Source organism: Choloepus didactylus, chromosome X (genome assembly GCF_015220235.1).
Source record: "Choloepus didactylus isolate mChoDid1 chromosome X, mChoDid1.pri, whole genome shotgun sequence".
Classification (NCBI taxonomy): Eukaryota; Metazoa; Chordata; class Mammalia; order Pilosa; family Megalonychidae; genus Choloepus; species Choloepus didactylus.
The window spans coordinates 7,074,349-7,099,474 of NC_051334.1; the positions used below are offsets into that span (position 1 = coordinate 7,074,349).

The 25,126-nt window shown below is 45.9% G+C and overlaps 1 protein-coding gene across 2 annotated transcripts in view; it reads left to right on the top strand.

Moving 5' to 3' along the window:
* Nucleotides 1-25,126, top strand: part of WWC3 (WWC family member 3) — a 132,079-nt gene that overhangs the window by 75,287 nt on the left and 31,666 nt on the right. For both annotated transcript variants that reach the window (XM_037822058.1, XM_037822059.1), the window contains 4 exons: nucleotides 744-823; nucleotides 14,041-14,170; nucleotides 16,176-16,325; nucleotides 19,751-19,824. In XM_037822058.1, coding sequence (XP_037677986.1) covers nucleotides 744-823; nucleotides 14,041-14,170; nucleotides 16,176-16,325; nucleotides 19,751-19,824 — 434 coding nt within the window. The remainder of the gene's footprint in view (nucleotides 1-743; nucleotides 824-14,040; nucleotides 14,171-16,175; nucleotides 16,326-19,750; nucleotides 19,825-25,126) is intronic.

A 25,126-nucleotide genomic window follows, 5' to 3' on the forward strand; every position in this document is an offset into this window, starting at 1 on the left:
CGTTTTCCTAGATGGATCGTTCCTTCAAGGGTGTTTGGTCAGAAGGGCTCTGATGCTTGTTCCCCGGTGACACCTGAATTCCTTGTGTGTCATCTTGTGTCATCCCTTCAGACCTTTGTCTTGTCATCTGGGAAAGGGGACAGTTTCACTGCATTTGTAACAGAGCTGAGACATCTTGGAAATGAACCTCCTTCTTTCCTGATATCTCAAGAGTTCCTTAAACCTTGGTGTATCTTTTAATGCAGTGGTTCTCAAATTTTAGTGTACCTAAACACCCGGGAGCTTGTTAAAAGTGCAGGTTCCCAGGCCCACCCCTGCGTAGGCCTGGAGGGAGACCCAGAATCTGGTAAAGAAGCACCCCAGGCAACTGAGGCACAGGTGGTGAGAGACCTCCCTTATGGAAACAGCATTTAATACGTGGCGTCTATGAGTAGTAAGTAGAAGTAAAGATGAAAAAAGTACTGCAAAGTTTGATAAAGTAACGTGTAAATCAATACCTTGAAAAAGAAAATAGTTGCCGCTTCCCCACTTGGACAGGACCTGTCAGTGAAGCGGTATTTTCGTACCTAAGCCAGGCAGTTCTTCTAGAATGGCTTTTTGATACGCATGTGAGTGGAATTTTGTGGAGAGCATAGATGATGCGCTGACTTGCAAGCTAATCGGAAACTTAAATGACACTGTTAATAACTGTAGAAATAATTTTTCACAGCTTGTTTTTGGAAAAAAATGTAATTTATCTTTAGCTTTCCAGATTAAAAAGAGAGCTGACCCAGATGAAGCAAGAACTGCAATACAAAGAGAAGGGGGTGGAGACCTTGCAAGAGTGAGTTGCCTGCATCTACAGAGGGAAACTCTTCCTACGGTTTCATACTGTGCTGACCTGTTTTGGTGCCTGGACGTGTGTCTTAAAGCTTCATGGGCTTTCACTTTCATTTAGGCTCATCATTTCCTAATCCTGAACATCACAGTCTCTCTTTTCCTCGAAGATACTCTGTTCTCTTAAATGGAAATACTTGGGAGACAAGACCCTTATTTCTATATGTGGCCCATTCTCTGTAGCTGCACTGTCCAACACACACGTGACTTTTTTTTTTTTTAATTTTATTTTGAAATAAATTCAAAGTTATAGGAACAGTTGCAAAAACAATACAAATCCCATACACGGCATACCCTGACCCCCCTCCCCCAATACCCCGATCCATCAACTTTAACATGCTGTCACATCGCTATTTCTTTCCCTCCCTCCCTATCTATCATCCATCATCTATTGCTCTGTCTTCTGAACATATGAGAGCTAGCTGCACACATCCTTGAACAAACACTATAATTCACATATACAATTCCCAAGAACAAGAACATTCTTTTATGCAATCCCATTAAGCGCAGCTAAGAAGTTCCAGAAATTCAACATTGATACAAATCTTACATTCTATATTTCCTTTTTTTTTCTTATGTTTCAGCTGTGTCCCTTTGAGCCTCCTGTCCTCCATCCTCAGATCCCATCCAGGGTCATCCTCACACATGACTTTTTACATTAAAATTCTTTGGGGGAGGTTAGTTTTATTCTCTTTTTAAATTAAAATTTAGATGAATTAAAATTAGAGAAAATTAAAATTTTAGTTCTCCAGTCTCAGTAGCCACATCTCAAGCCACTCAAAAGCCACATGTGACTAGAGCAGGGTTTTTCAACCTTGACACTGACATTGGGACATTTGGAGCCAGATGACTGACTGTGGTGGGAGCTGCCCTGGGCATTGTAGGAGGCTGAGCCGCCCCCCTGGTCTCTGCCTTCTGGATGCCAGGAGCACCCCTGCTTGGTGGGGACAACCCCAAATGTCTCCAGACATTGATGGGGGGCACAGTTGCCCCTGGTTGAGAAGAACTGGACCAGTGATGATTAACTACATTGTTTAGTCCAGATAATACGGCCTTTCCATCATCATAGAAAGTTCTGGTGGGCAGCACTGGGCTCTCTGGTCCTCTGGTTTACATATCCACAATGAGGACTTTATCCCTACTCAGAGGTTGGGGGTGAATTTCTTACAATGAGTGAACTATGTCAACTCACCAACTTTAACGAACAAAAGTCATTATTTAACAAATGGTGAGAATGTGAGTCTGGAAGAATTAATTTCCTTAAGAAAGGGCCTGGTCTGCTTGTTGGCTGTGCGCTGTTCGCTCTCGATTCAGACCTGGCTCCACTTCCGGAACCTGGCCACCTGCATCTCCCTCTTCAGGCCTTCTTTGCGCATCTGTAGCTGGCGATGACCGTACTAAATTGTCCGGAGTGGTGGGCCAGTGTGGCCACAGAGCAAACCTTCCGTAAGTGGGAGGAGTTGTGTGGGTAGTAGTAGTATCACTTATCAAGGAGGGCAGAATTCTGCTCTTTTGCATCGTGTGTATGGACTCAGTAATAATATGTCGAATGTGACCACAGTATCATTCTTTATAGGGAGGTAGGAAATGCGTTTAAGTGTGACAAATGTAATTTTCTCAGTCTCCTATAAAGAGCGTCTCAAACCATGCTGTTTAATCCCAAGCTGAGATTTCACTTTTCTTAACCTGTTTGTCTGGGTTTTTTTTGTGTGTTTTTTTATAAGTACGTATTACGGGCACTGAGGGAGACACGAGGAAGGTGAGCATGTCCTGCCCACTATGGGCTTGGCTGGCTCTGGACTGACCCTGGAGCCATTCAAAGATGTGGTTTCTGACACTGGTTTGTTTCAGAAACTCTGCTGTGTGCCCTGTGGGTCCCACTGGGCAGTGGGGTTTCCATAAGCCCTTTATCACGTCTAGTGTGATCGGCAGTCTCTTAACCTGTCAGCTTTTTTGCTGTCTCCGCAGTGACCCAGCAATGTGTTCGTGTGGATTCTGCTGTGATTTGGATCTACACTAGGGGGTGCCTTTAGTTAGTACAGCTTTTTTTGTTCTTCAGTTTTGTCTCAAGCAAATCAAGCCTGTTTTTCAGTATTGGCTGCTGGCTGTGGTGCTCATTTTGTCCATTTGCTAAGGTCCTTCCAAATGCACGGAAATGTGCTCTGCAGTTTTACCCCTTACGGGACAGTCAGAGCCTGCTGGAATATTTCTGGGTGTGCTGTGGTGGTGTCCATCCTGAAGGGCTTCTGCCAAATGGGCAGAGAAGCAATAAGCAAACACAAAACGTTGAGTTTGATAGGTGACCGGTACGACTAGTTGATATTGAGGTTGAGTTACTGATTCCATTTGGCTACAGCATAGCTTTCACTTCATCACCAGAAGAGTCATGATTCCAGAGCGTCCGTGGTTGAAACGTGATTTAGTGCCAGGTATCGTGGGTCCTGGAGGTCACGGTTCATTTGATTCTCACTCCCCAAAGCTCTGATGGAGGTGATGAAGGTGAGTGTGGTTCCGGAACAGTCTGAGGTGTGCAGGACCCTTAGCCACGGAGAGGAGCCACGCCCGATGCTGCTCCCTCTGGACGTGGCTTCTGTGGTGGAATCATGAGGTCAGCACCTGCTCCTTTGCTTTGCCTCCATCATTCTGGCCATCTCCATTGTCCTTATTTGAAGACAAAGGTGAAATTGACTGTCCAATCTAGAAAATAAAATGTGCCAGGCTCTCAGGTGACCCAGGCATTCCCCTTCTCAGAATGGCTAGGAAGTCAAGTCATCTCTGTAGTTGAAGTAACTTCAAGAATAGGTTAAGTCCCTCTCCCTCTAGATTTATTGGAGGCGGGGCATGGAAGCCAGGACAGTGGGAGTTTTAACTTCGCCCCGGCAGCTGGGACAGAGTAAGAGCTGAGCTCCTGGCAAGAGAAGGGCCAGTGCTGTTTGTGTTTTTTCTTTCTGCTTTCGTTAGCAAGTTCCCACATCTGGGTGCAGCGATTGTAAACCTGCCCCTTGCCAAGGGGAGGAGCCTCTCCCCGGGGAGCACCTGGGCGGCCCTGCCCTGGGGGGGCCAGGGAGTGGCTGGAGTAAGTTCTGGCCCAGCCTTGGTAGGGGGCAGGCCCGCTTTCCAGGCCCAGCCACAGCCAGGGCCAGCCTGTCACCCGCGCTGGGCCTCCGCTCTGTGTACTCTTGCATTTTCACCATAATTTTAGAGCTTGCTTTGTCCCGTTACCTCACAGCAAGAAGAGAAAATCGGCATGCCGGCCACTCTTAAAATTCTGCATGAAAAGTAATCCGTTAGCCTTCCTCTGAGAGACGCAGGCGATCAGACTCAAAACAGCCCACTTATTTTTCTGGTATTGAAGACTGGCTTATGCATTTGGCTCAAATAATCCAAATTTATGTTATTTATTGAGAACTTTGGAAAACTTGTTTAAGCACTGAAAATGCGATCATCCCACTGCTCCTGTAAAATCCTAACTGTAAGCCCAGCTAAAAGATAACTGCCGCTGCACTCAAATGGGCATCTCTGAGTTTGATCATGCACACTGATGTAAGGCAAAGGTCCTGAATTTTCCTCCAGAAAATTTTCTGCTCTTCTCGCTTCCCAGAATATCCGGTGTCTTCTTTCCCAGAGCGCCTCGTCAGGAGTTTGGCCCCCGTAGCATTTTAAACTCGACTTGTTTATCTTGGTGAACTTTCCTGGCCCGCAAGGGAGCCATCATCCTGCTTCGGTCCAAGCAAGGGAAAAAGAACCTTTTGTATTATTATTTTTTTTAAATCTATAAATGTGAATTTTTCATAGAGGAGAGCCGGCCATGATCGCAGTCTCTTGGTTAATGATAAAATAAATGTGTGTGTATGTGTGTGTGCACGCGCTATATATGTTTAAACTCTTAATGAAAGAAAATTTATCAAACACGTGAAAGTAGAGAGACTGGTGTGATGAAACCTTCACACACACACACACACACACACACACACACACACACACACACACACACACACACACACACACACACACACACACACACACACACACACACACACACACACACACACACACACACACACACACACACACACACACACACACACACACACACACACACACACACACACACACACACACACACACACACACACACACCCCCCCCCCCCCCCCCCCCCCCCCCGGCTGGAACAATGGATAGCACCAGGCCACCCTTTGTTTTGTTACCCTGTCCCATCCCCCTTACTCCATTGGCTTATTTTGAAGCACACTCCAGAATTGTATTTAATCCATAAATATATCTCCTAAAACTGTGGGCTTGTTTGGAAAACGTAACTCTAAAGCCTTAATGGGAGAATCTGATTTGTTCAAATCAAGATTCAGACAAGGTCCCCACTTGGCATTTGTGTAATATGTCTCTTAACCTATATTTCCCTCTCCTTCCTTTTTGTTTGTTTGTTTTTTTTTTTTAGCTGACCACTTACATATTGAAGAAACTAATTTGCTTGTCCTGTAGAATTTCCTTCACACTGGATTTTTTTTAAATCATATTTTTATTGTAGAATATAACATATATACATAGAAGTACAATGTAACAAGTATTTAGAGAGCAAATTTCAAAGAATATTATGGGTCACAGTTCCACCATTTCAGTTATTTCCTTATTGTGAAATATAACATATATATAAAAAGGTGATAGCTTTCAAATTACAATTTAACAAGTAGCTATAGAACAAATTTCAAAGGATGCTATGGGTTACAGTTCCATCATTTCAGTTCTTTCCTTCTAGCTATTCTAATATCCTAGCAACTAAGAAAAAGAAAATTATGTAGAAATTCAGAATTCATAATCCTTTGATAAATTCCATCTTGTCTGTTGCTTCCCCTTCTTCTAGTTTAATCACTTGCCCCATCTTCAGGGATGTCTAGGCAGTGACCACTGTAACCTGTTCATGCTGAAAAGGAGTTCACACTGAATTTTGCCACTCGAATTCACCTGGTGTCATTTAACATGTTCCTCTGTTATTTATGCAAACTGGAGCAATTAGTTTGTGAGGCTCAATGTGATTCAAGTTGGCTTTGTTTGTTTTAGGCAAGAATGTTTGGCTCTTGGTGGTGTGACTGCCATCAGGAGGTGCTGTCTGTCTCTTTGGTGAGGTGAAGGTTATCGATGGATCCTGGCATTGTCAGCCTGATCCAGTCATTTATAAAAAATTTCCCGTCAGCTTGTCACCTCATGTTGTCCACGTGGGTTTTTCAGAATAAGTACCTGGAAGTGGAATTGCTGGGTCAAAGGGTCAGTGCATTTGTGGGATTGTTAGATAATGCCAAGTCCCCGTCTCTGGGAGTTGTACCATTTTTTCCCACCACTAGTAGATGAGTGTTCCTTTTCCCACAGCTTTGCCAACAGAATGTGTTGTCAGGCTTTTGAATTTGTGCCAGTCTGATAGGTGAGAGATAGTATCTCAGTGTAGTTTCCATTTGCATTTCTCTTGAGGCCCTTTACAAAAGTGTCCGGAATATACATAAACTTTTTGAAATACTTGATGAAAGATGATTTTTGAAAATAGGAGTGACGCTTACAATGCATAACGTCTTCAGACAAATTGGGCTGTCCTTTTCCAGTGAAGGAGCTCCTGGAATGCTGCCATCATGTTTCTGAACATCGTTTTGGAAAAGTATTTTAATGTAACTTTTTGTTAGTATCTAGAGGCAACGAGGAAAGGCTCAAACCACGGTTGCCTGGTGTTTCCCAAATGGGTGATTCACAGGAAAGTGTCGAGCGGGACAGGGGGTGGGGCTCGACTCGAGTTGGCATGCACTCAGGAAGCTCGCTTAGCATTGCTTCACCCCGAGTTTCCCACACTTCCCCAACACTGACGCCTCTTCCCGCCACGGTGCCCGTAATGTCCATGAGCACCGGTGCCATGGCTGAGGCCGCTCTGGGCCAACACTGCCCCACCACCTTTTGACCACGTGTGTCGCTCTGGGTGTGACGTCTCCACGCCTGCTCCCCGATCCCCTGGCACAGCTGCCACCAGGCTCACTCTTACCCAGGCCTCTGCTTGGCTCAGCTTTCTCACGCTATGGCCGCAGGGATACTTTGACAATATGTCCTCTGCTTGTGCCCCTCCCGTGGCTTTCCCTCTCATGTAGGAGAGACTCCAGGCTCTGTCCCCGCCTCCTTGCCCACACACCAGCCACCCTGCTGGTTCCCAGCATGCCAGGTACATCCCCACCTCAAGCGTCAGTACTTGCCGTTCTGTGTGCCGGGAATGCTCTTACCCCCCAGTTCTTGTGCACCCCTTCCCTTCCCTCCCCTCCAGAGGGCTCTGGTCAGGTGCCTTCTTGGGGAGAGCTTGCTTCACCACCCTACCCAAAAAAGCCCTCCTTGTCTCCCTCTACCCCACAACTCGGCTTTGTTTTCCTTATTTTCCTTCAAACACCTGTTGCTCGCTGACCTTTCTTTTCGATGGTCTCGTGACTGGAAAAACGCAGCATGAGGACATGGGCTTTGTTTTGTCCTCTGCTCTGTCCTCAGGCCCAGAACCCTTCCTGGCTCGGGGTGGGGCTCAGCAGAATGCATGGGTGGATGGCCCCGTGGCCCAGGTGCCGTGTGGGGTGGCTGCCGCTCCTGCTGCAGCCTGCTGGCTGCGTTACACAGTTGGCTCCATGCCTGGACACTGTGACCCTCTGCACCAGGACAGGTCTTTTATTGGCTGGAAGTTTTGCCCAGGCCATGAAGATAAATTGGCCCAGTAGCCTTCTGAATCGCCTTTTAGCATTTGCTTCTCTTCTGAATTATATGTGATCTTAGATTTTTGACCTGGCTTTTAAGAAGTCCTATTGCTTATGATTGCTCGGTGTGTCACAGAAAGGGGTGGTCACCAAATATCCCAGTCGCCAGGTTGCGGGAGGTGCATTTTGAGGCACTAGGTAACCTTTGACTTGCTTGATGAACTTCCCTGCTGGGACAGTATGGATGAAGTTCAGTCCATTTGGCTCCTTAAATAACAGTGACTGCACACTCCTGAGCATTTGACACTAGAATGAGGCGTTGTTGGATGTTGGAGTTAGCGTTTTTCTGTCTGAGGGGATTTAGTGTAGTCGTTTTGGAAGATTGTTCACAGTTGGAACAGGCTTAGATGAACAGACACCTAAGGCACGGCCCCCGTGAAGACGTCAGCAGTGCTCAGATAACAGCCAAACAGCCAGAAGTGGGGGTGCAACAAAAGGAGCCTTGTCCCTGGTCATGCTCCAGCCTGGCCCTCACACAGGACCTGCTGTTGCTGGAAGGCCTGCCGGAAGCGTTCTGGGGTTCACTCCAGGCCCCCTGCCAGAGCCGGGCATATGAAAGGTAGAAGTTGTAACAAAATCTCTCATTCTTTGGGGTTGTAATCTGTAGTATCAACAGGGAATGTATTTAGAGGCCTGGCTGCCCTTTTCTTCAAGATGTGGGGTCAAGAAGTCATTCTGTTGGACTCTTTTATTTTTGCCAGTGCCACTCCCTCCTCTCTCGACATCTTAAATTGAACATCAAATATGGAAACTTTTGGGCAGGGGGAGATAGAGGTTGATGATAAATGTCTCAAAAATGCCTTTTTGAAGCTGTTTCTTCCCCCTTTTCTCTTGAGCCCATTTCTTTTGAAAGCAAATCGTAAAGAGCCCTGGTCTACTTGGGGGCTGATTTGGTTGGCCGGGTGGGTGGTCTTTAGTTTTGACGTGAGGTTTGTGTTGGGGGGCCTTGACTTTAAATGTCCTGCTAACCCCATGAGGAAGGTGAGTGCTGGTGTGAGGGAGTCTTGGGTGTGTGACCTTGAACCTGTCACTTAACCTCCCTGAGGCCACGTGGCCAAATGTGCAGGGCTGAAAAGTGTGTGTCTGCATATGGATTTTTTTTTTTTTTTTTTACACTGCATAAGAACTTAGGTCTTTGTAAGTACTGGCTTTTATTCTGGTTGAGCAGTTCTCAATTTTCTACCATTTTATTTGAGATGTGTGGTATAAGCAGTGTCTTGGGCTCTTAATTAAAATTTTAGAAGGAATAGGACCATTTTTTGGCAGTCACCAATGTGATTTTCTCTATGAAATTGAATACACTGATACTTTAGAAGATACCAAATAATTGAGCACATCATCCGAATATGACTAGTTATATAAGGAATTTTAAAAGAGAGAGAAAACTCTCAAGTAAATGAATTTTGCAGATGTGAAGGGTGAGATTTCCTTTCCATTGAAGTTTTTTTTTTTTAAATGAAAATTTTATCACAATTGAAAAATGGAAGTGGTTTGAGTTTGATGAAATATACCTTGCACTTATAAAACCATACGAAGCAGGAAGAAGCCAGGCACAAAGGCCACATGCTCTATGATTCCATACATATGAAATACCCAAGATGGGTCAACTCATAGAGACAAAGCAAATTGGTGGTTGCCAGGGGCTCAGGAAGAGGACAGGAGTAGGGAGGGGCTGCTTCATGATCCAGGGGTTCCTTTAGGGCTGATGGAAATATTTTGGGACTAGATAACAGTTACGGTTGCACAACTGTACTAAATGCATTGAATGTACTGAATGCATTGAATCATACACTTTCAAATGGTTAAGATGGTTATATTACATTTTATGTTAAATGTATTTTATATCCATTTAAAGTAGGTAGTTCAGTAGTTTCCAGTGTATTCACAGAGTTGTGCAGCTGTCACCACAATCCATTGTAGAACATTGCCATCACCTCACAAAGAATCCCCATACCCTTTAGCCATCACCTCTTAACCCCCTATCCCTAAGCCACCACTAATCTCCTCTCTGTCTCTGTGGCTCTGCCTGTTCTGGACATTTCATATGAATGGAATCATATAACATGTGCACTCATGTATCTGGCTTCTTTCACTGAGTGTGATGTTTCCAAAGTTCACTGTGTTGTCACATGTGTCAGTACCCCATTCCTTTTTATGGTGAAATACTATTCCATTATATGGCTAGACCACATTTAGTCAAGTTGATGGAAATCTGCATTGTTTCCACCTTTTGGCTATTATGAATAATGCTGCCATGAACATGTTTTACGTTTTTTTTTTTTTTTTAAACAATGGAGTCATTTCCTCCTTCATTTCCCACCACCCACACCTCATATGGAACTGAAATCTGTACGACAGAGCAAAGAGAAGCCGCCTGTTGAAGCAAGGGTGAGGGTCTGCAAGCCCGACCTGGGCTGCCCCTTTAGCTACTCCTGCATCACCTCTCCAGGACAGCCTCAAAGCAGCAAGAACACGCTGCTGCAGCCCACGCTTCTTGCTTCTTTTTCAAGGTCTCAGAGCTGGGCCCAGAGCCCAGATGCCTTCCTCGCAGTCCCGCGTCCTCCCCGCTGCTCACCCCTCTCCCTAACGGGCATTGGCCTTGTTGGCCTTTGTGTGGCCGCCACGAGGCCTGCTGAGTCCCTTCCTGGGTTTGCTGGTGGCCACTTGGAGGCGCGAGAGCTCCTGAAAGCTCTAAGTAAATCAGGACACTTAAGTATAATACTGGAGCTGACATGGTTAACGTCTCAAATTGCAGCCTTTACAGTGGTGTATGTCCATAATTTATATGTGTATTTGATTAGCATTTATTTCCAGACACTTGAAAAATATTTGTTTAATGCAATAGAGTTTCATCTGTCTTTAGAAGGATAAATGTAATGTGACGGTTTATTTGCTGAATTTTTAAATTCAGGAGAGGCTGGGTCGCCCCGATTAGCAGTCAGTGACTCTTCGGGTCAGTCACATTTTTCTGGTGTCAGATGTGTTCTGTCTGGAAATGGTATAACCCTTTTCTATAGACTTTGTCAGACTAGGTGTATTGGGTGTAACGAAATTTAAATATATATATATATAGATAGATATAGGAAATCCTTTGATCACAGGATGAAGACAAGGAGACATTGTTTTGCAAATATGTCTCAATTTTTTTTTCTGCCACATCGTTGACAGATTTAGTGCTTTGAGGCATCTGGCCTTTTTTTCTGCCTTGCATTAGAGGCCCTTGGTTCTCCATGGAGCATCTAAAATAGAAAAACACCTGGGCTTTCCTTCTGTTCTGTGTGCTCCTATGTCATGGGTCTTGGGGTTCTGGGTACCCCTGTATGGTACACAGTGGTCTTCAAGGGCCCGCACTCCCAGCCTGAGCTCCCTAACAGGAGTCGCAGCAGGAGAATTTCATCTGCCTCTCAGGTTGCTTTGTCTTTGAGTAATTTAGTGCAGAGCTGATTCTCTGTTACAGATTTCTTTCTAGGGTCAGTGCACTGCCTATTTAGAAGTATGTGTGAACATGTGAGTGCAGATTAATTATAACCATTACATAACAGCCATCAGCTGGTGATAGTGTAAGAATAGGCTCCATCCTCGTGCTTCTGAACCTGGTTGATGGACTCATAGCTCTCCCATCTGTACCTGTAGAGGTTCACATTCAGCAGGGACCCGGGAGTCTGCTTTTTGTTTTTTTTAACTTTGCAGAAAGTTATGGTGATCATCTGTGTTTGGGAAGCCCATCCTTGGCTTGGCACCTTCACGAAGTCACCATGACTTCTCCAGGTGACACAGTTAATTTGCTTTGGAGCTAGGACCAGGGACCTGTTTTCCGACTGTGACTGGGGTCGGGGGGGCTCCCCTTCCCGTCCCACAGGCAGCCACGCGGCACTCCCCGCAACTTCAGGGAATTCCAGGCATTTTTGTAGAAGTGATGACAGGTGAGAAAGGCAGAGGGGACCTCTCCTAGATGCCGCGCTTGACTTAGAGGTCACGTAAGGCACCCACAGGGACTGATAAATCCTGTCACTGAGGTACAAGTGGGGCTGATTCGGGGGGGGACCATATGAAGGAGTTGGAAAATGCATTGAGGGCCAAGGCGATTCCAACTGCCGCCCTGTGCCCAGTGCTTTTCTGTCTTCCCTCTGAACCACATGGTGACCCTCGCGGTGAGGTTGAGCATGGAAGCCGGGCCCCTGGTCCTGTGGATGAGCTGTTTTATGAAGAAGCCGAAGTAGGGATATTTTTTCCTTAAGCTTTTTTTTTTTTTTGAAATTAAATTCTGTTTTATTGAGATATATTCACATACCACACAGTCATCCATGGTATATAATCAGCTGTTCACAGTACCATACTATAGTTGTGCATTCATCACCCCAATCTATTTTTTGAACATTTTCCTTACATCAGAAAGACTAAAAATAAGAATAACAAATAAAAGTATAAAAGAACATCCAAATCATCCCCCCCCGATCCCACCCTATTTTTCATTTAGTTTTTGTCCCCATTTTTCTACTCGTCCATCTGTACACTGGATAAAGGGAGTGTGATCCACAAGGTTTTCACAATCTTACTGTCACCCCTTGTAAGCTACATTGTCTTCAAGCTTTTAATTTTGAAATAGTTTCAAACTTACAGGACAGTTGCAAAAAATAATGCAAAACCCATACAGTCAACTCCAACACAAAACAGGGATTGAATGAGAGCAGAGAAAAAGGAAAACCCGGCCCACAGCCCAAACTTCTGTGTGTGCTCTCTTGTTTTAACCTCCTGCATAGAACACGCCATGGTTAGACAGACTTGTATTTTTTATAAAAATGTATGAATAAAGAATTCTGTTTCGTAGTGACGGTCCAGGAAATGTGCATCTTAGAAACTCAGAGACACTGCCCACTTGCCCTGACATGGCAGCACCCAGGAGATCAGGTAGTGCTGGGATTTGGGGGTGTCACCGGCCAATGTGGGGAGCATGACGATGCTCCTACAGCCGCTGTCCATGCAAGACGACTCAGGGCCAGTTTCCATGAATATTCCCAAGGCAGTGAAGGGTTTCCTGCTGCTGGGTTGGTTTGCCTCCTCTTCTAAGGGCGCCAGCTCCCCAGACCAGCTCCTTTGCTGTGGGTGGTGACATAGGTGACAAGGAGTGTGCTAAAGGTGATAAAGTACTGGAGTTGGCAAAATTCCGTGAGTAAGAAGATTCAACATTCTTCTGCTAGCACTACATGCCAGGCATCCGGCCTGGGACTCCCTTTCTTTTCATTTTCTCCTTAAACCTCACACCCACACTATGAGAAAAGTATTTTCAGTATCCCCATTCTACACATGGGTAAACTGAGGTTTAAAGAGGTAAAGTAACTTGCCCAAGGTCACACTGCTAGTGAACTGCTAGGAGTGCTGTACTTCCCAGCATGCCAGGAGGTTTTTGTGAGTGGAAAATGAGGGAGTTTGGGCTGGCAACTTTTCAGGACAACATAGGGGGAGAAATTTAGCACCGGAACCTGGGTAATAGTGGATCTGGACCCTGAAATGTAAACAAATTATTTTCCGGAGGAGGCATTCATTCCATTTCTAAACTGAAGTTTTCCACCTTCTTTAGCCCTGAGGGCTAGCAAGGCTCAAGACTTAAAGCTTGGAAAAGGGAGGACTGCAGAAGACTGCCTGCTCTCTGACGGCCAGAGCCAAGCCTGCCCCATGGCTCTGTCCCCGTCACCCAGGGCCAGGCTGGGGTGCCCAGGGGTCAGGTGGATGGACGGCTGAATGTTTGGATGTTTGGCTGGAAGGCAGGAAGGATATTTGAAGGGAAGGAAAGAAGGGAGGATGGATGAATGGATATTTGAATGGAAGGAAAGAATTGAGGGGGTGAGTGGGAGGGAGAGAGAGAGAAATTCACATCATAATGAAATGCAAGAGATACATAGAGGAGTCAGAATTTTCCACCTTCTGCCCAAGGCAGCATTATTGAGAGATCACTGCTTTTTGCTGTTTCCCATATATTCTCTTGGTTCACAGATCTCATTTGTATGTTTATCTAATAGACATTTTGGACTGCTAACCTGGGGTAAGCAAAAAAGGCACAGTCCTACTCTCAGGGAGCTGACAATCTCAGGGAATTACTCAAGCCAGTTACCACCTTGCCCCATAATGAGTAGAGGCTGTGGAATCCCAAATCAAACCTTCTCCCTGGCAGAGGCTGCTCACGGAGCAAAGAAAGCCATTTTCGCAGCCAAGTCTCATTTCTTTGTGTTCACCACAAGGGAGGAGTCTTTCGTGGGGTCTCTATTTTTCGTTGCTGCCACTTTTCTTTAACTCTCTTCCCCCCTTTCTCTAAAGCTGTCTTGCTTGTCTGCTTAATGGCATGTGGCGATCTCATGGGCACGACTCCTGTTTTTCGTCTTGAACCAGGATTGATCGTAAGATGTCCAGTGCGCACACCAGCTATAAACTGGATGAGGCACAGGCTATAATGAACGAGCTCCGGACCATCAAGAAGGCCATTTGCACGGGCGAGAAGGAGAGGCAGGGCCTGCTGCAGGTGAGGGCGTGGCGCTCCCGCTCCCCACCAGCGGCCGCCTGTCTGTCTTTTATTTAAAGATATATATTTTATGTTTCATCATAACATATATATTTTAAAATAGGCCATACATTCGCATGATTCACCCATCAAAATAATTCACGAGGTATATGATAAGAAAGAAGTCTTGCTAGCGTCCCATTCTCTCCTTCCCCTAATGAGTTCCCTCAGCTTCCTGTGTACCCTTCCAGGGTTTATGCAGCTACACAAAAGTATGCAAACGTGTGCAACTGTCCCCACACAAAGCTAGTGACTGTGCACACTTCTACACTAGCTTCCCCATCTCAGAAAAAGGCCCCTGTACCTTTTTCTGTATCAGTACACAAAGAGCTATGTCATTCCTTTGATGTGGTTGTGTAGTATTCCCCTCTGTGGATATATTTAAATGATAGAGCTGGGTTCATTTTTTTCAGGATATTTTGCTCCTTGAACTCCTGTGGCGTCCATTATTTTTAGAAAAAGTGGTGCTTCTGCAGATGGATGCATGAGGCCTTTTTGCTACACTGGAATGCATTCCAGGGTTCCAGTTGTAGTTTTTTTGTAACCACTCAGCACACTGGGTGAGCACCCAGTGCCTGGAAGGCATCTGTCTGGATTCTGCAGAATGCAAGACAGATAAGGACAAAGAAGGCAGAGTGCCACAGGCATGCCAGTGACTATCATCATGGCCGTGCTTCCTAAGTCGGGTCCCCTGGATGCTTGCAAAAATGCAGGCTACCGGGCCTGGCCCCAGAACTATTGAATCACAAGCTCTGGAGGTGGTGCCCAGAGATCTGCATTTTGAAGCAGCCTTTCCAGGTCACAATAGGTAAATGATGGATGGTTAATGGTTAGAGTTTCTGGGAGCACTGGTAGCAAGGAGAACAGCCGCCATTTCCTGCAGCCTCTGGGCACACAGCCTCAGGCAGGATGTTCCACGAACAGTATTCCTGTAGTCCTGCCGAAGCCCCCAGGTGTGGGCCAGGCCAGACTTCTTGGCCAAGGCTGGAGGCTTCTTCCCAACCTGCCAGGAGGTTGCGTGGCTTCCCTGGCTTGACCTCACTGCGGCCACAAGGGGGCAGCGTGGGGGGGGGGCAGCTCTCCAGTTGCCTGGCTTGGTTCCCACCAAGGAGGCAGGAGGTAGAATCTCTGGAAGAAGCTTCAGGCCCCAGCATCTCCTCCGAGGCCACTGAACTAGGAGAAGTTCCCAGGAGAGGCATGAACAGGGTCCTCTTCCATTAAAACCAAACAAATCGTTCTGTCTCTCCTACCCAACTGAACTATACCGACACATTGCAAGAAGACTTTATCTAGAGCCACTTTCGCCAGTCATAGCACCAGGGCATTCTGGTTCTTGTGTTTGCAGCGATATCCATTGAAGATGAATATATTCAAAAGTCTAAATGGACAAAAATCTGGTTTCTGTTTGCCTTTCATGTGATGGAGTTCCATGTACCAGAACACATACTTCCTCTAATTTTTGGTGAATGACATTTGTCTGAGATTAATTTTGACCATGTAGAATTTTGACTGAAAAACCCAGTTATAAAAATATCTAAGTCCAGTCTGGGAGCAGTTTTCACCATCTATTTGGTTTATCTCTTAGGACCTTGAGGGGATGCTACTCTGTGTCAGACTCAATTAATGAGAGAAACTTTTGGATGGGGGTTGCTTATTATTTATTTATTTTTTTTCTTTAGGAAGCTTGGTTTAAAAAAAGTAGCAAAATGGCGCCAGAGTTTTTCTCCAGTTTATTCACATGCCACCAGGGTGACTCAGTCGCTATCTGATCAAAATTACAAAGACTTTGATGAAAGCTGCCTGTGATGAAACACATTTCTTTTAAAGCCAATGAGAATGAGGGGTCGGGTGGGACAGTTCTCCACTGATCAAGTTGCAGACCTTGAAGCAGAGGGAAGTGACTGCTTTCCAAGGAAAGATAAACATCCCCATCTCTATTCTAACAGCTTGTCGCATTCTGTTCCAGAGCCTGGCTAAGCTTACTGACGGCTTCAAGAATAGCTGCTCCATTACTGATGGCCTCCAAGATTGTCCTCCCACCCTGGCTGTGCCTGGCGATTCCTGCTCCCCTCAGCAGCTCTGTGATGCTGGCTCACAGACCGACGTCGTCGGAGAGGTAGGCCCGCCCAGGGAGAAGCCACCAGGATGCTGAGAGAGGAAAGGGTTGCCTCTGTGCTGCCACCACTCGTTTTGTTTAATTTTCCATTGTTACTTCACAAATATTTTCGCTTTTGTGTGGTTACTTTTGAAGAAAAAAGGCTGTTTCTCACGGCCAGCTGTGAAGCTTCAGCGGCCTGGGAAGCAATTGAGGGCCTTATTATCTCAAGCCTTGTGATGTGGCCTCGTAAAAATGGCAGAATCCTTGTGAGAGCTGAGTTTAAATATTTTCTTGACAGACAGCTGACCTTTTAGACTATAGGTTGGCAAACATTTTCCGTAATGGGCCAGATAGTAAATATTTTAGGCTTGGTGGGCTATTAGTCTCTGTCACAATTACTTGACTCTGCCGTCATAGTGCACAAGCCGCCATAGAGGACAGGAAAGCAAATGTACATGGCTGTGTTCCATAAAACTTTATTTACAAAAACAGGTGGCAGGCCGGATTTGGCTTGGGGGCCGGAGTTGGCTGACCTCTGGCTTAGACCCGTGATTTCTAAAGGCTCTGTAGTTGTGCAATCCTTCTGTTATACTTTGATGCTGTTTTTTTTTTTTTTTTTCTTTTTTTCATTCTTCTAAATGAATGGCAGGAAATTGAGTAGAGTTCAAATTAATTTTGTTTGAGACTTGGCGAATTTCATAAGGCCCCTTTTGGTAATTAATGAAGCCTTGAGTTAGCCACAAAGAAGGAAGTTAGGAATCACCTTTGAAGCCTGGGGTGTTGAATATTTAAAGACACTACTTTTGTCATGTCATTGAGTGCAATGTGACATTAATTTGTTACCAAATGGAAAAGCCATTTGGACTGCTTTTTTTTCTTAGGGATTATTGAATAAATATGAGGTATCAATGGAATGTAGAAGGCAAAAAAAAATTAAAAGAAAGAAAAAAGGAAAAGATTGAGAGAAAATTAAACAATTAGCTAATATTTTTAAAAATTGGCAAATAATGCCTCTGAGAACCGTATGATATATTAAATAATGACTCTATGTCTTAGATTTGTTGGAACAGTCCTAATTTCCATTTTCCCATCATTGTTCTCAAAAGTACATTAGAAAGCGTTTCAATCACGTGGCTGGCGTTTTTGTCTAACGATTTTGGAGTGTGAGGAGGAAAGAAGTAAAGACACATGGACTTCCCCCTTACCACAAGGTTAGAAGTAGAAGTTAGATCCTCTTAACTAGTTTGAGAGAAACAGGCAATATTGAAGGTTCTGCAGTGGTTTAGGTGGGCCGTCCTGAACCCGTCAGGTGACGAGTGGCTGGTTGCTTGTGCTGTTGTAATAACTCCAGCAGGAGATTCTTGTCGCGTGGGGCCCCTGTGTGTGCTGGGGCTGGCAGCTCCCCAGCTGTTATCTTAATTTAAGTAGTTGTTCCCACCCCTGTTTTACAGATGAAGAGACTGATGTGCCAGGCCACCTAAGGTCACACAGCCGGGGGGGAGGCGGGTCTGGGTTTGAACCGACACGTGTGTTGTGTATTAGCTACCTATTGCTGCATGACAAATCACCCTCAAAGCTAGTGGCTTGAACCAGAGCACTCATCATCTCCCAGCTTCCCTGGGTCAGGAGCCCAGGTTGGATCCTCTGCCTTGGGGTCTCTCCCAGCACTGCAGTCCAGGTGCCAGCCAGGGCTGCCGTCTCATCCGAAGCCACGGCTGGGGAAGGATCTGTTTCCGAGCCCACATATCGTTGGCAGGATTCATTTCCTCACAGGCTGTGTCACTGAGGACCACGGGAGCCAGCCGCCTGGGCCTCCCCAGCATGGCAGCTGGCTTCATCACAGTGTGCAAGCGAGAAGGCAGTCGGTGGAGTCCGCTAGCAAGACAGGCAGCACAGTCTTTTATAAACTAGTCACGGGATGAGATCCCCTCACCTTTGCTAGATTCTGGTGGTTAGAATCCAGTCACTAGATCCAGACCCTTTATGGGCCATCTCAGACCTGGTTAATGCTTCGAGTGAGTTTGCTGGGTTGAGTGTTTGTGTGTATTGAACGTGCCTTTCAAGCCTGGGGATTTGTGTGCACGGAGCTGTCAGCGATGTGGATGTAACGTTGGAATTTAGTGGCTGAGGTCCATGCCGTAGCATTGTGGGTCAGACAGGAACCTGTTGAATATATTTGGCTATAGACTTGTTCTTTTTTGACTTAAACAGCCATTTTATTCTCGAAGAGGGGTGCAAAAACACAGCTTAGAGGCCTGTGATCCTTTGAGAAGAGGTTTAAAAAAATAAAGTTCACTGGTCTTGATGAAGAGTTGGCCAAGGGGTCTCTAATGAAGATGGTTATGAGTTGACAAGTAGTTCACCTCCACTGTTTGTGCTGGAGATGGGGTGCTGTGGCCAAAACGGGTTTCTACTGAGGCGCCCGTGGAGGGGGCATCGGATGAGGCTACTTAAATGTTTTCTCATCTCCCCAGAGAATGCTGTCCCTCGGAAGGCACTACCTAATTTGCCGTTCAAAGCAATAAAGATGTAAAGAAATTCCCCATCGACATATATCAAAATGCTCATCAATAAATTCGTCACGCATCATTCAAGTAGAACATTTTCAATATCTGTGGAAGTGAGGTTATTTAAAAACAGTAAGAACTTACTGGTCATAATATTTGGTCTAGTAAGGTCAGATCTGTAGTTGCAGCTGATTTATTGAAAATGCACTCATCTCCAGGAACGAAGAAAGAGGCAGGCTACAGCTCCCCTCTCGTACAGGTCCTTTTGGTTTGTTCAAGATTTTGCTGACTTCAGTGTAATTGGTATAAAAAATATTTAAGCACAGCTCCTGATCCTGTCAGAACTCCACATTTTAAATTTTAGCTCCTCAGGCAATACCCCCCAACTCCTAGCATTTTGATCCCTGGCTTTCTTGCCTTTTACCGTTGGTTCTTCACCGTGCCGTGCGACTTTGGAAGGAGTCCTGTATCCCATCTCTCCCGGAGCTGGTCTGTGTCCTTCTGGTTTCTGACTTCTTGGTAGAACATCATTATCCTGTATTTATGGAGGAATTTCAGAATATACACCCCAAAATGGGATCAATTGTTTTGCCTATGTTTCTACTTTTACTGAGTAATTCCCTATTTCTTCTACAACCTAAATTTATTGTTTTTATTTGTAATTACACAATAGACGATCACACTTCCATGGTGGGGAAAAAAAATTCCAAGGTTTGGGAAAGCCAAGGTCCTCTTAGCCCCACTCCCCATCCTCGCCAGGCTGCGGTCGCGGCCGAGTGGCATTGCGTGTGTTTCCAAACCTTTGGTAGTTGAAACTGGAAGAGAAATTAAAAGAAAACTCTTCATTGTTGCTGACAATTTAAGTGAATTTGCTATAGTGAAAATATGTTTTTAACATTGTGCTTTCTGTCTTTTTTGTTCTTCTGTTCCTGAAAGTTTGTCTTTGATGATAAAACAAGACTTGTGGACCGAGTCAGACTTAACTGGCAGTATGAGGAAGCCAGAAAGAGGTAAGAAGCTCAGTTTTTAAATCTTACCTTCCGCTTACTTACTTTTTCCCATGGAAAGCTGTGTGATTGTCCACAGTCTTATTGGGAAGCAGTGTCTGTGCTCAGTATAAATGGCTCTTCATTTATACTGAGCTTCTCAATATATGTGATAAATTTCAAGTGCATTTAAAACGTGAAATCCTCAATATTGAAGACAGTTATAAAGACTTGATTCAAATAAGAATAGAGACTGTTTCTGTTTTCCTTATCTTAGCAGCCAGGTCAGTATTCTCTCCCTCCTCCCTCCCTCCCTCCCTCCCTTCCTGCCAATAAACTGAACATCAGTCCCTCAGACCAGCTTAAGCTAAACCATTTTTTCTTTTGCTATCTGTGGCTTCTAACTCCATAGGTTAATGGAAAAAGCTACATATCTAGGTTTAAAGGTGTTTTAACAAATATTGGATCAACAGGTGATAGTAGTACCTGTTCTATTTCACCTTGGTAGTAAGGATGTAAATGCAGTCATTTATGTTAACCCGTGTTCTAAAGAACCTGCCTTCTGCAACTCCAGACTTGCCCGTGTCTGCGCGTTTCTTTCTCTCGCCTTCCTTCCCTTCCTGCCCCCCTCAGCCCTGAGACGTGGGCACCCCAAGAGGCCGTGCGGGAGCCTCACATGACGCCTGTCCCGTTCCTTTCAGGGCCACAGGGCCCCCTGTTTTCAGACTTCTGACCCTGTCCTAGCTTTCATGTCCTCATTTTAGAGACTTCCTTTGTACCTTCTGGAATGTGTCTTAAAATCAAATTATTGTAAAACATGTCCTTCCAAAACCTATGCAGCCTATCTTAAAAGAAAAGTTCCTGTACTCAGAAATGAGTTGTTTGTAATCTTGTGGGGGGAAAGAAGCAGAGCGAGGGGGCTGCTTCCCAGGAGGCCAACCAGCCGGGCCTGCCCAGGAGAGTGTATCGCTCATGGATGTCTGGAAATCCACTTGGGTCACGTTTCAGAAAATGTAAAAATAGCAACACGAGCAGATCACATGATACCCTGCTCCAGGGCAAACGCTGGCCACTCCGGGCCTTCCGTTTGCTGGAAGATTTCCTGCCCAGTCCCTCCGTGCTTGTTACGGTGGCCTCACATTGGCCTTGAAGTGTGTGTGGAACGCTGATCCCCGCGGCCATGTCTTCGTGTGGCACACATCCCTTCTCTGGCTCTCGCTGGTGTCCCTGCTCCCTGCACCTCTGCTCCTACCCCGGGTTGCTGCTGGGGCCGCCCAGCGTGGGTGCTGGAATTTGCTGGGCTGTGTGAAAACGCAGACGTGAGATTGTCGCTACACTCAGGAGCATTATTGTCACGTGTTTTGCCATGACATTTATCAAACCCAGCAAGTGACTTCTTTGTTTTCGAGGGCTGGTGTTGGCGCCCAGTGAGTAATGTTCAGATGATACGTGTGCAGAGAGTCGAAAACTTAAGATATCTACTCAAGGGGAAAACACCAACACCGCACTTCATCAGTATCTTTTACCAAACGTTATTTCAAGGTTGCCGGAGTCTTGTTAGGCTCCTGGTTGGAGTCTTGCAGGTGGCAGAAGGAGGGTCATATGGCCAGCATTTCAACATTTGAGACAGCAGGGGCTTCTCAGAAATGCCTTTCTGGCTGCAGTGGCAATGTGTCAAAATCAGAGATGCCTTTTAGAGACATCCTGAGTTGGCTGACACAAGTACCTGCCCTTTGCCCGCCAGTGCAGGGGCCTTTACCCACAGGGGCCATTTAGCGATGTCTGGGACTATTAGTCATTGTCACACCCGGGGAGGTGCTGCTGGCATCTGGTGGTAGAGGCCAGGGCGGCTGCCAGACATCCTACCATGTACGGCACAGTCCCCAGCCACAGACACTTGTTTGGCCAAAAAATATTACCGGTTTTGTGGTTGAGGGACCAGGAGCGGGGCCTCCCCCTGCACCGGGACGGGATTTGATTCTGGTTGCTTCTCATGAGTGTTCTTTCTGATTGCCTCTTGGTGAGGCACTTGATCAGAATGGTGTAGACTTGGGACGCAGGCAGCAGTGGGCAGTCCTGTGGCAAGAACTAAATCGAGAGCACATGTGAGCATTCCAGGATGTGGGCCAGGAGCAACACGGGCCAGGCCCAGTGGCTTTGGGGCTCTCCGTGACCCTCCACTCGGCCTCCCTGATTGCACTCGGGTCCCTTCTCACTGGAGAAGGGGGCCCCACGGACAGGAACGCTTCATGTACCTACTCTCCCGCCAAAGCGTTAGAAAGAAGCCCATCGCATTTAACAGCAGTGGTGGCAGAGAATCGTGTCTCCTTCCCCGTCTTTTTCTCCAAGGATGTCCTGTGACCTTTTCTTTAGCCAGTGGCCTTCCGTTATTTTAGGGCCATAATTCAGCGTTCAGTCTTTTCTTCCTGCCACCTCATCATTGGACGTCAGTCTCCGAGCTCTCATTTCTGAGAAGTTTTGCTTCCCGCCACTCTGCAGAGCCTCGGGGCCTTGCCGCTTCTCAGCTGGGGAGAAGTTGATGCATTTCTGATTTCGGAGTCTTTCCTTGTGTATCTCGATTTGAGATTGTTTTTAAGAGGCAGGACGTTATCAAAGGCAGAGTTTGGGACGTTGAGGGACCTCCTGTGTACTCGGGTGTAAAGGAAGTTTATGGAAGTGGAATTCAATGCCACGTGGTGGTGTGATTTCTAGAGAATTCTCTGACCAAACTCCCACTATGTTGGTGACCACTTGTGTGACCTGTATCAAATATAACTCCCTCTACCTTCCCCTTCAGGAAAGCCTTTGGAATCCAAAGGCAGACAGACTTTATAATAGGAATATTTTCAAATTATTGGTTTAAAAACTGTTAGTTTTTTTAAAAGCCACATCGGAGAAAAAAGTCTTGCATCAATCCAGGTGACGCAGATGGCTCCTTTTTTTTTTCTTTCAACCTAAGAACTATGCACAAAACTGTACTTGTTTGCATAGCAACACTCTCAGTCCAGATAGGAAAAAAACATTGGGCCCGACTCGTTTCTGTGTCATTTTTTGTTGCCAGGGCCAGTCCTTTCTGCATCTGTGCTGAGGCGTCACTGTGGTGTGTGACGATTCCAGTCCAGTTTGATCAGTCACTTGGCTGTTTTCTTCATTTCTCAAGTGACTTTGTAGCTGAGGTTTTGGGGGTGGGGCCGAGAAATGAGAAACCAAGCAAAGTGTTCCTGCCATCTCACATGCCTCTTCCCCATGCAGGTCAAGAAAAAGAAGCCTGTCGATGTTCTGCTTTTTATTTGAAGAGGTTGCTCTCTGAAGGAAGGTCTGTTAAGGCCAGTGCAGCTGAGGAGGGCCCGGGATATTAGCATATTGCTAGGTCTTTCTTATCCCGCATACTCTAAATCCAGACTTCTCTGGTTTCCACCGTAGAGCTGAGTTAGAGGACGGGCCCTGGTTCATCAGCATTTAGGCCAGTCAGCTGAGGTGCTTTCATCTGTCCATCCTCAGCTGGGGTTTTCCTCAACCTTTGCTTTTTGTGTAAGTGAATATTTGAAAAAAAGAAAACCATGGAGAGAAAATGTCAGAAGAATCAGATGTGTGGCTGTCACTGCCATCTGAAGGCATGAGGCCCTGAGCTGACACCACACCCTGGGACACACCAGATGGGACTGTGGGCTCCTGGGGTTTTTGTTTGCTGTTTCAGAAAGCAGCGACATTTTAGGAGCATGAGAAATTGTATAAGGACTTCATATTTTAGGTCAGACTCAAATAACTGGGGATTGCTCTTGGTATATAAAATGTGCCTCAAAACTTAGTGAGATTACAGGTGCATTCTTTTCTTAGAAAACTGCACATCACATTTAGATTTCCATGTGAATTGGGACCGTCCACTGGTCCCTGCAGCATAATGCATTTATGGTTTCCATTCTCGGTCTCGTGGTGCCTGGGTAGTAACAAAAAAGGTGTTTGGGCAGCAATGGTAGGGAAAAAATAATTCGTATTTGACTGCGGTTACATTAGGTCTGTTCAGGATTAGAATTTGGAAATCACATAATAAATACGAAACCCATATGCTTGAAGGAGGATTTGCTTTCACTTCTTCTCTACCAAGGGCATGGGGGCACAAGTTTTGAGGTTTTTATAGGCGTTTGTGAAATACGCTATAGAGACCATAAAATTTATTCCCTATCAAATATAACCATCAATAAAGAATATTGTTGATTTGTAGGAAAAACAGACTTGCCGGTTTAAAATTGCTTTCGGTTCTCTTTAAAAATGGACTTGGAAACGTTTTTGTTGTAAATGTTAGGAATCATCTTGCTTTGCTTCCATGTATTGCATTTCACTGAAATGAAATTTCAGAGAACTGCCTTTCCAGAAATTGTTTTTCCGTGTTTTTCCTTTACTACCTGGAATTGGCACGCCAGCCTGGGATGGGGGTGGGAGGTGGTTTCCGTCCTGTGGATCAGCTGTCTGGCACGGATGTAGAAAAAGGTGTGTCCCAATTCTGTACATCTGTGTTTGCCCTTAGCCGGTGTCTTGGTTTGCCAGGGTTGCCGGAACAAAGTGCCACAAAACCAGGTGACTTAAAACAACAAAAATGCATCGCCTCACCGTTGGAGGCTGGAAGCCCAAAATCCAGGGGTCGGCAGGGCTGAATGGCCCTCTGTGAAGTCTCTAGGGGGATGCTCTGTTCCTTGCCTCTCTGTTGGCTTTTGGTGGTGGCCGGCTCTCCTTGGGCTTCCATCTCTGCCACAGTCGTCACGTGGTATCACCCCCCTGTGTGTCTGCCCGTGTCCAGTTCTCCCTGTCTTTTAAGGCCACTGGTCATATTGGCTGAGGGCTCTCCCTAACCCGCTCTGGCCTCATCTTAACTCATCGCATCTCCAGAGACTCTGTGTCTAAATAAGGTCCCTTTCCTGGGGCTGGGGTTAGGATTTGAACACGTCTTCCTGGGGAATGCAGTTCCACCCCCAACAGGTGGGAAGTCTATTTTCTTCAAGTAAGCCCAAAACACTGAAGTTACTCCCTGTAGGTGGTGTGTTTCCAGGCAGGCGATAAGTTGGACAAGGCGTGCTGTTTCAAAGGTAGAGTGTCTTGTCTTCATGTGGGAACAGTACGAGAAACCGTTGAAGGGATTGTTCTAGTTCTTTTGGCTTCTAGGACAGACAGCAGACACATATACCCTCTCTCGACCTGGCTGAGGACAGGCCCCAGGTGTCTGTCGAAGGAAGTCCTTTGACCTGCCCTCTCAGCGAATGGATATAGGGAAAGACATTGTACTTTCTGGTATATGCCACTAGTCTTCTAGATTCATACGGCACTCTAAAGT